Source organism: Vigna umbellata, chromosome 1 (genome assembly GCF_029865625.1).
Source record: "Vigna umbellata cultivar VRB3 chromosome 1, Vumbellata_1.0, whole genome shotgun sequence".
NCBI classification, from domain to species: domain Eukaryota; kingdom Viridiplantae; phylum Streptophyta; class Magnoliopsida; order Fabales; family Fabaceae; genus Vigna; species Vigna umbellata.
The window spans coordinates 107,825,508-107,837,910 of record NC_142165.1 but is presented as its reverse complement, the minus strand read 5'-3'; the positions used below and the strand labels follow the sequence as shown (position 1 = coordinate 107,837,910).

Below are 12,403 nucleotides of genomic sequence, written 5' to 3'. Positions count from 1 at the left end.
GAATATGTTATTGGACCTAAATAAATATTTTGATAAAACTTAAGAAATAATTACTTCTGCTTATCAAATATTGAGATCCATGCATGCATTGAGGGGAGTGGAACCGAACCAAGAAACAAAGAACATTGGAAATGTTGTAGGGTTGCATGTTCCCTAGTGATTATCATTATATTAATTATTAAAAGCATCAATGGCATTGGTCCAAAACAATTGTCATTCTCAGCTTTCTTCGATGATAACAACTAAAGTTGTCTATAGATGACAGCGAGAAAAACGCTTTATCTCCCATTTACATCTATTCATCCATGCAGGCCATTGCTCCACCGCTAAACCATAACCAACACAAACACCATCTCCCTATAATAATCACTCTCAGCACAGATTCATCTTCACATCAATCTTCTCTATTTTCCTCTCTCTGTACTTGTCCTTTTTTCCACAACCAATTAATCACCAAAAAAAGAAAATGGGTTGTGGAAAATCTAAACTCAATGCTGTTGCCACCTCCTCCCTCCTCAGCAAGAAATCTAGCGTTAATATCAAGGAAACCGATGCAAAATCAGTGGACAAAAGCAACGATGTTAAAGTTGAAAATGTAAATTTGGAAGTTGAAGAGAAGAACAAGGAAAATGTCGAAGATAAGGATGTTGGTGAGTCCAACAAAGATTCTGCGATAGCAGAGGTTCAAGAAGATAAGGCATTGGAGAAGAGCCATGAAGCTGAAGAAAACAAGACACAGGAAACGTTGGTTGCCGAAGAACCAAAAGAGCCTGTGAAGGAGGAGGAAGAGCAAGAAGTGAAGGATGCTGCTGTTGCTGTTGTAGAAGAGGAACAACAGCCAGAGAAACAACAGCCAGAAGAACAACAACCAGAGGAACAACAACCAGAGGAGCAACAACCAGAGGAACAACAACCAAAGGAACAAAAGGGAGATGAAAATGAGAAAGGTTAGAGGATGAATCTTACACATCATGTTATTGTAAAAAAATATAATTTTATAATTTATCGTTATTCTGTTTATTCCTAAGTTTTTTGATTCTGATGATGCATGACCTCTTCGATTCTGATCATTCTTGTTTACAATATTGTACCTGGCAGAGGATGTCAAGGGAGATGATTTGGTGAAGGAAGAACAAAGCAAAGACACAAAAGAAGAAACCTCGGTCAAGGAAGAGGAAGTTAAGGAAACAAAAGACGAGGAGAAGAATTTGGCTAAGGAGGAAGAGCCTGAAGTTGCAAATGTTTCAACCACAACCTCCTAAGTGAACAGAAAGATTTGAAGTTTTGAGCAGGTAGTTAACAAGAATTAGAATATTAATCAGTGAAATGACAACTTGAATTTGATCGAAACATGCTTGTGTTGCAGGCACGAACGAGCCAAACAGAAAAGGATGAAATTGGACGAGAGTTACATCACCTGAATTGATTATTCTGGTTGCATTGCAAGTGCAGGGTGTTTCCGGTTCTATGTTAGTCATTTTCTAAAGATGATTAAGATGGAAATAGCTTCAATACAGTGCCCAGTGTTCATTGATGTCTATGGTGATTAGCTTTTGTTCATTTTGTGTTCGTCTTGCATTGGATTTTCCTTTCCTCTGTCCTCTCCCAACATTATACTATTATAATATAATACACTCCAAAAGAGTTACTATTTCCTACATCTTCCACCATTTCATCTTCCCTTCACTTTATAACTTTATATATAATTATTACATAAAATCACTGGTTTTGATTAAATATTAACAACGACACAGTGTATAAATATTTTCAAATTTTAAACGAATATAATATGGTAATTTTATTCCACCTAAAGTTAAAATTGAAGCCTTAAAACGATCAAAATAACTATAAATATTTAAATTAAATATATACTTATATTTATATTGAATTAATAAAATATAATAATTTCCATTACGATAACAGGTTCACATATACAAAATAAATTAATATAATATAACATTACATGAAAATAAGATAAAAAATATATAATCTGGTATAAATAGCTGAATTTCATGCTTTATTACAAAGTAATGGTTGACGTCAATTTATAAATTCTATTCAAAATATTTTTCGCTTTAAAACTATTTTAGATTAAACTGAAAAATAAAAAGCTAAAATCTTGGTATCACCAGGTTAAATCGATTTTGTACATGATCTTTTATAGGTTGTTCGTCGGTCAATTTATTATCATAAAATTTGAAGCAAACCAGATTTCATTACCATAAAAAAATTATATATGCTCATGTAAAGGCAGTGTTTTTTTTTTATTTGCCCTGATAATAAATTGAAAAATTTGGAAAAGATTAATGACTTCTTAAGTAAACAAACCTAAGAATGTTAAAAAATATTTTTTTTGTGACTTTAGTATTTATATTGTAAAAATGATAAATTTTTTATGACTTTTCTAAATTACATACATTATTTCTGTTATTCTGAACCATAAACCTAAATTATTATTTTAAGTTACTGTTATATAAAAAAGGAAGCATTTTTGAAATAAAAATTTGAAATAAAGTATTGGCTTATGAAGTACGAGCACGGGGAAAAGAAAAATAATCACATATAAAATAGTAAAAAACAAGATTATAATTTAATGCGTAATTTATAATTCAGTATGAAAGAACAAGAATCACAATATAGTTTTAAAGTTGGGCCGAGCAAAGCCTAGAAAGAGTGTGGCCCAAGCCGGCCCAATTCCATGTATGCAAGCGGGAAAATTACGTTTCCCGAATCCCATTATTGGCGCGAAATATTCGGTTCGCTTCCACTTTCTTGGAGCCGCAGATCCCACTATTGAAATCTTACGGTCACAAGGCCTTTAATCACCTAACCCACAATTTTTCTCAACACGCTTTAAAATAAGTATTGCCTCGCTTTCTCTCTCTACTCACGACACTCTTCTTGAAACCCTTGATCTCTACAAAGGTACCAATGGGGAGGCCCTCCAAGACGCAGGTTTCCAACGACACAACCTCCGACGAGGAGGAGGAGGACGTCGCCGCCGACAACCACCAGATCGAAGACGACGAGGAGGAGCTTCAAGCGGTGGCGCAATCCGCAAGCTCCGACGACGACGATAACTCTCCGGACGAGGCCGCCGATGACGACGACGATAATAAACAGGTAATTTTTAATCCTGATGTCTGTGTTTTCGTCTGCGGCGTTCACCGATTTCGTCTTGTGTACTGCATTTTCGTGTTTACTTTTGCGCTAAATTTCTTCACTGCCTTCTTATATTTTTCGTTTCCTACTCCTTTGGATTTCGCTTCCTGAGCTGCATTTGTTGTTTTTGTTTGTAACCTGAATTTTGTCTCTTTCACTGTGTGTCTGTTCCTTGAAATGGGGTTTTCATGTTGTGTTTTGTTTTCTTTAACTGTTTGGTGCTTGTAGGATGAGAGTAATGTTGATCCTGAAGTTAGCAAGCGTGAGAAGGCCAGATTGAAAGAAATGCAAACGTTGAAGAAACAGAAGATTCAGGAGATATTGGATGCTCAAAACGCGACCATTGATGCTGATATGGTGTGTATTGCTTATTCACTGTAAACTACTGAGATGCTATTTATTTAATTTTATATTATGTAGTTAATTTGCTTTATAAGTGAACTATTGTCATATACTGTCATGTTTGATGTAGAATAATAGAGGAAAGGGCCGATTGAAGTATCTCCTCCAGCAAACTGAGCTGTTTGCCCATTTTGCCAAGGGTGATCAATCTTCTCAAAAGAAGACAAAAGGAAGGTACTTTCTGAAATGCCCTGAATATCCTATACTTTGATAGAGGAATTGTATTTTATGCCTCAAAATGTTATCTAAATTGTTGAAAAATGTTACCAAGTGACAGTAAGTAATCACAATAATAGATGAATGATGACTTTTGCGTCTCAATTTCTAATTGTGATTAATCTGATGCTGACTCTGTATTTAAAAGAACTTACGCTGCATTAAATCACTGTCTATTTTAGGGGTCGCCATGCATCGAAGGTCACTGAAGAAGAGGAAGATGAAGAATACCTAAAAGGGGAGGAAGATGGTTTAGCAAACACACGGCTGGTGTCTCAACCTTCATGTAAGCACTCTTTTACTTGACGCCCATACTTGCATGGGCACACCATTCTATTTTAGGTATTAGCATTTGCTGTTATGCTTGTGCCTGCTCCCCTTCTTTCCTCTTTCTGTCTACATATATCCTTTGATCGTGGGGAAGAACATTGGGATGTGGCTTCTGTGATAAATAATACTTGTTAGGATGCATTGGTTGACAAAATAATTTATGCAAGTTCTTTCTAGTGGTTGAAGACATACTTTCTGGTTAGCTGGTTTTTATCCTCATGGCTGCATGAGTTCTAAATTGAACACAGCCAACAAACTAATATTTTTTTATTTTGTTTAAACTTTATGTGTATTTTCTTACATATGATTGGATTCTTGTGTGTGGCTGTCTGGTATAATGATATACTACCCATGGTTTTGTTTGTCTAGTGTGTTGATTCTTTGTATTCATATCGAATGTTCTTGAAGCTTTTTGTCTCTTGAATTTGACATGGCTTATTTGTTCAACAGGTATCCAAGGGAAGATGAGGGATTACCAACTTGCAGGGTTAAACTGGCTAATACGATTGTATGAGAATGGTATAAATGGAATTCTAGCAGATGAAATGGTAAGTAGCATACGATTGTCTCATAAATCTCTTTTAAATAGCTGCCTTGTGATGTGTACTTTGATGAGATAACAAGGTTTAATAAAAGCTATGATGATATATGAATAAATATATTGTTTTGCAGGGGCTTGGAAAAACCTTGCAAACTATATCTTTGTTAGGCTACTTACACGAGTTTAGAGGTATAACAGGTCCTCATATGGTAGTTGCTCCAAAATCTACTCTTGGAAATTGGATGAACGAAATTCGTCGCTTCTGCCCTGTTTTACGTGCTATAAAGTTTCTTGGCAACCCTGATGAAAGGGTGAGACCAGCTTTGCTGGACCAAATTATTTGTTTAAAAATACAATCATGTTTGCTTCTGACACTTTGGTTTAATGGTTTAAATAATTGCAGAAGCACATAAGAGAAGAGTTACTTGTTGCTGGTAAGTTTGATGTGTGTGTTACAAGTTTTGAAATGGTAATCAAGGAGAAGTCTGCTTTACGGCGATTTAGTTGGCGCTACATTATTATTGATGAGGCACATCGAATCAAGAACGAAAATTCTCTCCTATCGAAAACAATGAGACTATACAACACGAACTATCGTCTTCTCATTACTGGCACACCATTACAGGTATAGGTTGCTGTGGTTATAATTCAAACTTGTTTTAGAAGAGATGAAAATTGTGTTGGGTGAGTAGATATGCCAGTTTAGATAGGATTAGGAATGAATACGTCTGAGATAACAGCTGGAAGTGCACCCCTTCGTAGAAAAGATAGTTCAAAATTACCTTGGGTGGTGTTACCATGTTGGAAAATATCTGCAGTAGCCCCAATAACGAAATTGGACCAGATGGAGGATAGCCTAATCTCTGTAGGCTGAGAGAGAGACTGGTGAAAAAATGAGATGTGAAGCCATTAAGAACAGTCTAGACATAATTTATGACAATATAGTGACCTCATTTGAACCATGTGGCTAGTGCTAAAAGAATGAAATGCACTCTTTTGTTATCTTTATTATTGTTATAGCACTTTGTATTTAATTTATTGATTTCTTGGAATAGAAATGTCACCATGCCAATCTAAGTACTATTATCTATAGGTATGAGGCTAACGAATCCTCAATTAAAGGAGACCGTTCTATCTGTTTTCTAATAGATGGTGGGCTGAGTTGTTTAGTTTCTGATGTCAGTCTTTTATTTTCATCGATTTTTTTGGTTTAATGGAAAGAGCTGAATTTCCCCCCAATATATATTTGTTATTTCTTCCTATTATTTTTAGATTTCAGACCCTTTTTTTGGGAAACAATGCTTTTGTTAGAATATGCAAGAATTGTCTGTACTGCTGCTTAGTATATGGTCTATTTGCAAATTTTGTAACTCACGTGCATTGGTAGTTTTTTTATCTATGTTCATATTATTGTTGTGTAAATTAAAGCGCCGAGTAATTATAACTTTGGTTAAATTGGTAGTCTTTTAATTGCTATTTTGTTTTATTTTAATGCTTTATGTTTCAAGCCACACATTGGCCTTCTTTAGATTAACTTTTCCAATAGGATTTATAGGAGAAAAAAAATTAGAAGAAAGCATGAAGTAAGCTTATTCATTAGCTTATGCGTAAGTTAATTTTATAGAAGCTCTTTCATATACCCTCTAAAACCTTAATTTAATTTGTGCATAAGTAAATTTTAGTTATGAGAAAATTCATTTCATTTTTTTCTTCTGGAAGTCCTTTTGAAGAAGTTTGACCAGACAGATCCTTTATATCTTATAAATTTTGGTTTTGAGGTCTGGCTTATTTAAAATCTGAATCTTAATTTTCTTTCGCTGTTTACCGTTAATGATGGAAATTAATGCGGTTCATTTCTTTTGATGTTCCAGAATAATCTTCATGAACTCTGGGCTCTTCTCAACTTTCTTTTACCTGAAATATTTAGTTCTGCTGAAACTTTTGATGAATGGTTTCAAATCTCTGGTGAAAATGACGAACAAGAAGTTGTTCAACAACTGCACAAGGTAAGTCTTTAATCTTCATCTATCTTTAAGGGGCTATTGTGATAACATAATAATAATGATGTTTTTTGTTGTGTATGGTTAAGGTGCTCCGTCCATTTCTCCTTCGAAGGTTGAAGTCAGATGTTGAGAAAGGTTTACCACCAAAAAAGGAAACAATTCTCAAGGTGGGCATGTCACAAATGCAGAAACAGTATTATAAGGCATTACTTCAGAAGGATCTGGAGGTGGTCAATGCTGGTGGAGAACGGAAACGTCTCCTAAATATAGCTATGCAACTACGAAAATGTTGTAATCACCCATATCTCTTTCAAGGCGCTGAACCTGGTCCACCCTTTACAACAGGAGACCATCTAATTACAAATGCTGGTATACCTTGTTTTCTTTAAGAGTACTTTAAAGTCTCTCTTTGGCTGATCAATTAGATCTGAGATAATGACAGTTTACAATATTATTTCACTTGCAGGCAAGATGGTTCTTCTGGATAAGTTACTTCCAAAACTAAAAGAGCGTGATTCCAGGGTCCTTATATTTTCACAGGTCAGTTTTTTGTAAGAAAAAGATTCTTGTAATTACTTAGTATGACTGTTACTTCATTCAACCTGGTGAATTTGTTCCATGTTTTCCTAATTCCTGGCACTTCTCCAGATGACTAGGCTGCTAGACATACTTGAAGATTATCTTATGTTTTGTGGATACCAATATTGTCGCATAGATGGTAATACTGGTGGAGAGGATCGGGATGCTTCCATTGAGAATTTCAACAAACCAGGAAGTGAAAAGTTTGTCTTCCTGTTATCTACTCGGGCAGGAGGCCTTGGCATTAATCTTGCTACTGCTGATGTTGTCATTCTTTATGACAGCGACTGGTGAGTATTCTAATTGATTGTCAGCAGCCTTTTGATTTGTGATAGTACCATTAGTTAAAGTCTAAATGATTGTTGGTTTCATAACAGGAATCCTCAAGTTGATCTGCAAGCTCAGGATCGTGCTCATAGAATTGGCCAGAAAAAAGAAGTTCAAGTTTTTCGATTTTGCACTGAGGTTTTTAATTTTTTACTTTATTATCCTGTTCATTAGTTAAATTTGTCTTGAAATCACTGATACTAGCACTAGATACAGAAATGAGACTTCAATTGGCTGTGGGTACAAAATAATTCTAAAAGTTGTTAGTTTCTTGCTCTTAAGTTACTACTTCAAGGGATAAAATTGATATCTATTTTCAACATAAATTAGAAGTGCTAAATTAGAATAAAGACACCAAGCTTCATAACTAAGCAACTGTAGATAGATACAATAAAATACTACCAATCATTGAATAATGTTATATTGGCAGATAAAGTGTAAAAGTTATTAAAAAAATATGTGCCTAGAAATTATGAAGATATTCAAGATGTGGTTGATGCTGCTGGTATAACAGCCATTTTCGTGTCAAGGTGTTTCATTGTTTTTACTATCTATATGTCGATGTCTCCTTATATCATGTTAATTGCATTGCATGCAGTATACGATTGAGGAAAAAGTCATTGAAAGAGCTTACAAAAAGCTTGCACTTGATGCTCTGGTTATTCAGCAAGGCCGATTAGCTGAACAGAAGAGTAAGGGTTTTCGGGAATTGTTTTATTTTTTGTTCCAAGATTTATGGACTATATAAAATGGTACAATCTGTTTGTGTGCAGCTGTAAATAAAGACGAGTTGCTTCAAATGGTTAGATTTGGTGCTGAAATGGTTTTTAGTTCCAAGGACAGTACTATTACAGATGAAGATATCGACAGAATTATTGCTAAAGGAGAGGAAGCAACTGCTGAGCTTGATGCTAAGATGAAAAAATTTACGGAAGATGCTATCAAATTTAAGATGGATGACAGTATGTAACATTTCTACCTATCAAATTTAAGATGTTTTCTTTTCTGAATTCCTGTTTACCAATTGGTTTGGTGTTTTGTTCTGCACTTTTGTAGCCATCATTTAAGCGAAAAAATAAATGCTTTGCATCATTTTCATTGTGTGGTTTATCCCTCTGAAATGTCATCCTTGTGATTGAATAATGAAGTAGTTAATTTAATGTTCTTTGTTTTGTATGTTAGTTCCTGTTGTAGATGCATAAAAGATACAACACAGTCACAATGTTCATCGATGCAGTTTTTTTACTCCTGTTTAGGTAGTTAATATTGCTTTTTAAACTTTACGAAGTTTAAAGTTACTGATGTTTTATATTTTCATTTTGTAGCTGCTGAGTTGTATGATTTTGATGATGAGAAGGTAAATTGACATTTTATCTTTGCTCAATATGAACCATGTTTTTTGACATCAACCACGTTGCATTTATCATGTTATTTTAACCAACCTCCGGATGTACTTTTTTCTTTAAATGCAGGATGAAAACAAATTTGATTTTAAAAAAATTGTGAGTGAAAACTGGGTTGAGCCGCCAAGAAGAGAACGGAAGCGCAAGTAAATATTACCCTTTCTTTATATCGAGTCAGTGATTTTTTGTTGTCACTAATTTATAAATTTATTTATTTGGGGATATGACTTCAGTTATTCAGAGTCTGATTATTTCAAGCAAACAATGCGCCAAGGTGCTCCAACTAAACCTAAAGAGCCACGCATACCTAGGATGCCTCAATTGTAAGCTTCTCACAAAAGCCTTTCCTATATTTTTTAGCTATAGTGCTTTTATTTGAACCGAGTTCTCAATTCTGTTTTCTTCAGGCATGATTTCCAGTTTTTCAACACACAAAGGCTGAGTGAGCTGTATGAAAAGGAAGTTCGTTACCTCATGGTCTGTAACCTAACTAACCTAACCTTACTGATTAGACAAGTCTAAGTTTAGCTCTTTCAACGTGTGTATAACTGGTGCTTACATTGCTTAAAAAATTTCAGCAAACACATCAGAAGAATCAGTTAAAAGACTCCATAGATGTTGATGAACCAGAAGGTATGTAAATTACTCAACAGAATGTTGTCTCCTCCCATATTACGATCTGTGTATAATTAATTAGGTAGCTACATTACAGTCTGTCCCAGGACAGAGGGTAAAGAGTAATTTTTCTTAGAAGAAAACAGGAATATGAAAATAGTTAAGAATGATTTTTGGGAAAGGGGCATTCAAATTTGTAGCATTTGTGAAGCGATAATTATTTGTGGATAGAATTCTATTGTTTCTTTGCTGTCATTAGACATGACAGAAGCATTAGCTTACCAGCAAAATAGACTAAACGTTTTGGGTGAAGCTGAAATGCATTTTTTTTATGTTTAGGACATGTTTTTGTCTTTTAAAATCTTAAAATTGATAAATGATGTGCAAAATTAGTTTACAATAGGTATCAGAAAGTTAATGGATGAAAGATGTTTCTAGGAGGCTCACGTGTAATTGTTTATCACCCTAAAAGAAAGTGGTTGTTTTACATTAAATTTGTATGGCATCCTTTGGAAAAAGGTAATTGTAATTTTTAAATATAGAGGGTAGAGTATAATTTAAACATCCCTAAGATGGAAACGTAATTTAACCTTGTCACTTCAATGATGCCATGCGTGTTCACTTTTTAGAGGTTGGAGATCCATTAACTGCTGAAGAGTTAGAAGAGAAGGAGCAGTTGCTTGAAGAGGTGAGCAAATTTGCATTATTATTCATACATAAACTAGGATTTGATACAATTCTGTTCATTGCTAAACTTTTTTTATTTTGGTATTCGATGATTAAAGGGATTTTCGTCATGGAGCCGGAAGGATTTTAATGCTTTCATTAGGGCCTGTGAGAAGTATGGTCGAAATGATATAAAAAGTATTGCTTCTGAGATGGAAGGAAAAACGCAGGAGGAGGTTGAAAGATATGCAAAAGTTTTCAGAGAAAGATACAGGGAATTAAATGGTAAGTTTATCCAATGCGACAGTTATCTATCATAGAACATCATAAAAGCTAAAAGGTACTTAGCAGAATCTAATGAGAATTATAACAAGTTACATTCAAGTTTCTCACGGAATGACTACGGGTTTGTTATATGGGCCGTATGGTTTCCTACTAAAATATGAAGTGTCTTATGCATGTTAAATTGCCAAGTGAAGCTTGAATTTAGTTTCCCATTAAAATGTCAGGGGTCCTGATTTGTTATTTACCCACTGTATGTAGATTATGATAGAATTATTAAAAACATTGAAAGAGGTGAAGCGAGAATAACCCGGAAAGATGAAATCATGAAAGCCATCGGGAAGAAGTTGGACCGCTATAAGAATCCTTGGCTAGAATTGAAGATACAATATGGACAAAACAAAGGGAAGTTATACAACGAAGAATGTGATCGATTCATGGTACCAAGTTTTTGCTTTATCCCCCAAGTTTTTTTTTCTTTCGTTTCTGTTCATATCCTTATCAGGTGTTCACCTAACATAATAGTGCGTTATCTGACTATAAAAAATCGCAGATATGCATGATTCACAAACTTGGCTATGGTAATTGGGATGAGTTGAAGGCAGCTTTTCGTATGTCTCCCTTATTTCGTTTTGATTGGTTTGTCAAGTCTCGCACAACACAAGAACTTACTAGGAGGTGTGACACTCTCATTCGGCTGGTGGAGAAGGAAAATCAAGAATATGATGAGAGGGAGAGGCAAGCTCGTAAAGAGAAGAAACTTGCGGCTAAGGTTTGTATTTTGAACTTATTCGAGATACTTAAATTACGTTTATCTCAAGTGTTGTTGTAACCAAGTTTGGCGAACATTGCAGAGCATGACCCCGTCGAAGCGTTCCATGTCTAGACAGAACGATAGTCCCTCGGTGAAGAAGCGGAAGCAGTTAACCATGGATGACTATTTAAGCTCGGTATATTCCTATTTCTTTCGTTTTATATTTCATCATTGGGATTTTCCAGATGCTGACCGTATGGTATTGTGACAGGGAAAGAAGAAAAAATAAATAGGTGAAGGGGAATGATATATGATGTGGCCTAGTTGATATTTTAGGTGATTGGCTGGTGTGCTTCCCAACCCCTTGTAAATTTACTAACACCAACCGATAGATTAGATGCCCGTTTTATTTTATTGCATCAAGTTCAACATACGAGTCCTGAACTTGAAATTACTTGAGCTGTACTTTTGCTTGTGTTTCAGTAACTGTTCTACTAGATTTGGAAATCGAATGCGGCATTAATCATTTTATCGCTTTAGTTATACAGTCCAGTCCACTTCAGTTTGCTTTCTCCTTCATTTGTATTAGAAGCTGAAACATTTTGTAATTATTTCGGAATCCTAGTTAGTCAATTGAGTTTCTATCACCTATAATAAATCAGTATGTACCTTTCAAATTTGTGTGGTATTTATTTACATATAAATCCTTTTTATTAATTAACATTATTTTTTTTCCTATAATAATTGTCTTATACATTAGAAGTTATATGTTTTCTCATTAAATAAAATATTTTAATTATTTTACTGAATGAAAAAATTATTTAAATATCAAACAATTGTTACTAATTTTAAAGCCATTAAGATTGATTATTATTTTTATGAATTTGTTTGTTTTTTACGTTTTCCTGTTCATGTTGACTTAATTCTTTTCCAGTTGACATGCAAGAAAATAATTATTGTTTGTACGTTTTCTCAACGAGCATTTGAAAATAATTTTAACTATTGATAAAAAATAAAATTGATAGTAAAAAATAATCATTAATTAGAAAATAATAATTTAAATCTAATTCACATCTATCAGAAACCGTGTAAACTATACATTTTTAATTGTGAGATTGATGGA

General features: G+C 34.3%; 2 protein-coding genes across 2 annotated transcripts; both read left to right on the top strand.

Moving 5' to 3' along the window:
- Positions 1 to 338: 338 nt before the first annotated feature.
- Positions 339 to 1,660, top strand: LOC124824892 (uncharacterized). Its single transcript, XM_047297404.2, has 3 exons — positions 339 to 947; positions 1,099 to 1,292; positions 1,367 to 1,660. The coding sequence occupies exons 1-2, from the start codon at positions 467 to 469 to the stop codon at positions 1,260 to 1,262; spliced, it is 645 nt and encodes a 214-aa protein (XP_047153360.1). The 5' UTR covers positions 339 to 466; the 3' UTR covers positions 1,263 to 1,292; positions 1,367 to 1,660.
- A 1,168-nt stretch (positions 1,661 to 2,828) lies between these two features.
- On the top strand, positions 2,829 to 11,825 carry LOC124825160 (putative chromatin-remodeling complex ATPase chain). Its single transcript, XM_047297709.2, has 25 exons — positions 2,829 to 3,123; positions 3,391 to 3,519; positions 3,635 to 3,738; positions 3,963 to 4,066; positions 4,561 to 4,658; positions 4,783 to 4,962; positions 5,055 to 5,276; positions 6,523 to 6,657; positions 6,741 to 7,023; positions 7,121 to 7,194; positions 7,303 to 7,523; positions 7,611 to 7,698; positions 8,159 to 8,252; positions 8,334 to 8,522; positions 8,886 to 8,917; positions 9,033 to 9,109; positions 9,197 to 9,286; positions 9,371 to 9,440; positions 9,542 to 9,596; positions 10,208 to 10,266; positions 10,364 to 10,529; positions 10,788 to 10,966; positions 11,080 to 11,298; positions 11,381 to 11,476; positions 11,552 to 11,825. The coding sequence occupies exons 1-25, from the start codon at positions 2,932 to 2,934 to the stop codon at positions 11,567 to 11,569; spliced, it is 3,174 nt and encodes a 1,057-aa protein (XP_047153665.2). The 5' UTR covers positions 2,829 to 2,931; the 3' UTR covers positions 11,570 to 11,825.
- Positions 11,826 to 12,403: the final 578 nt, after the last annotated feature.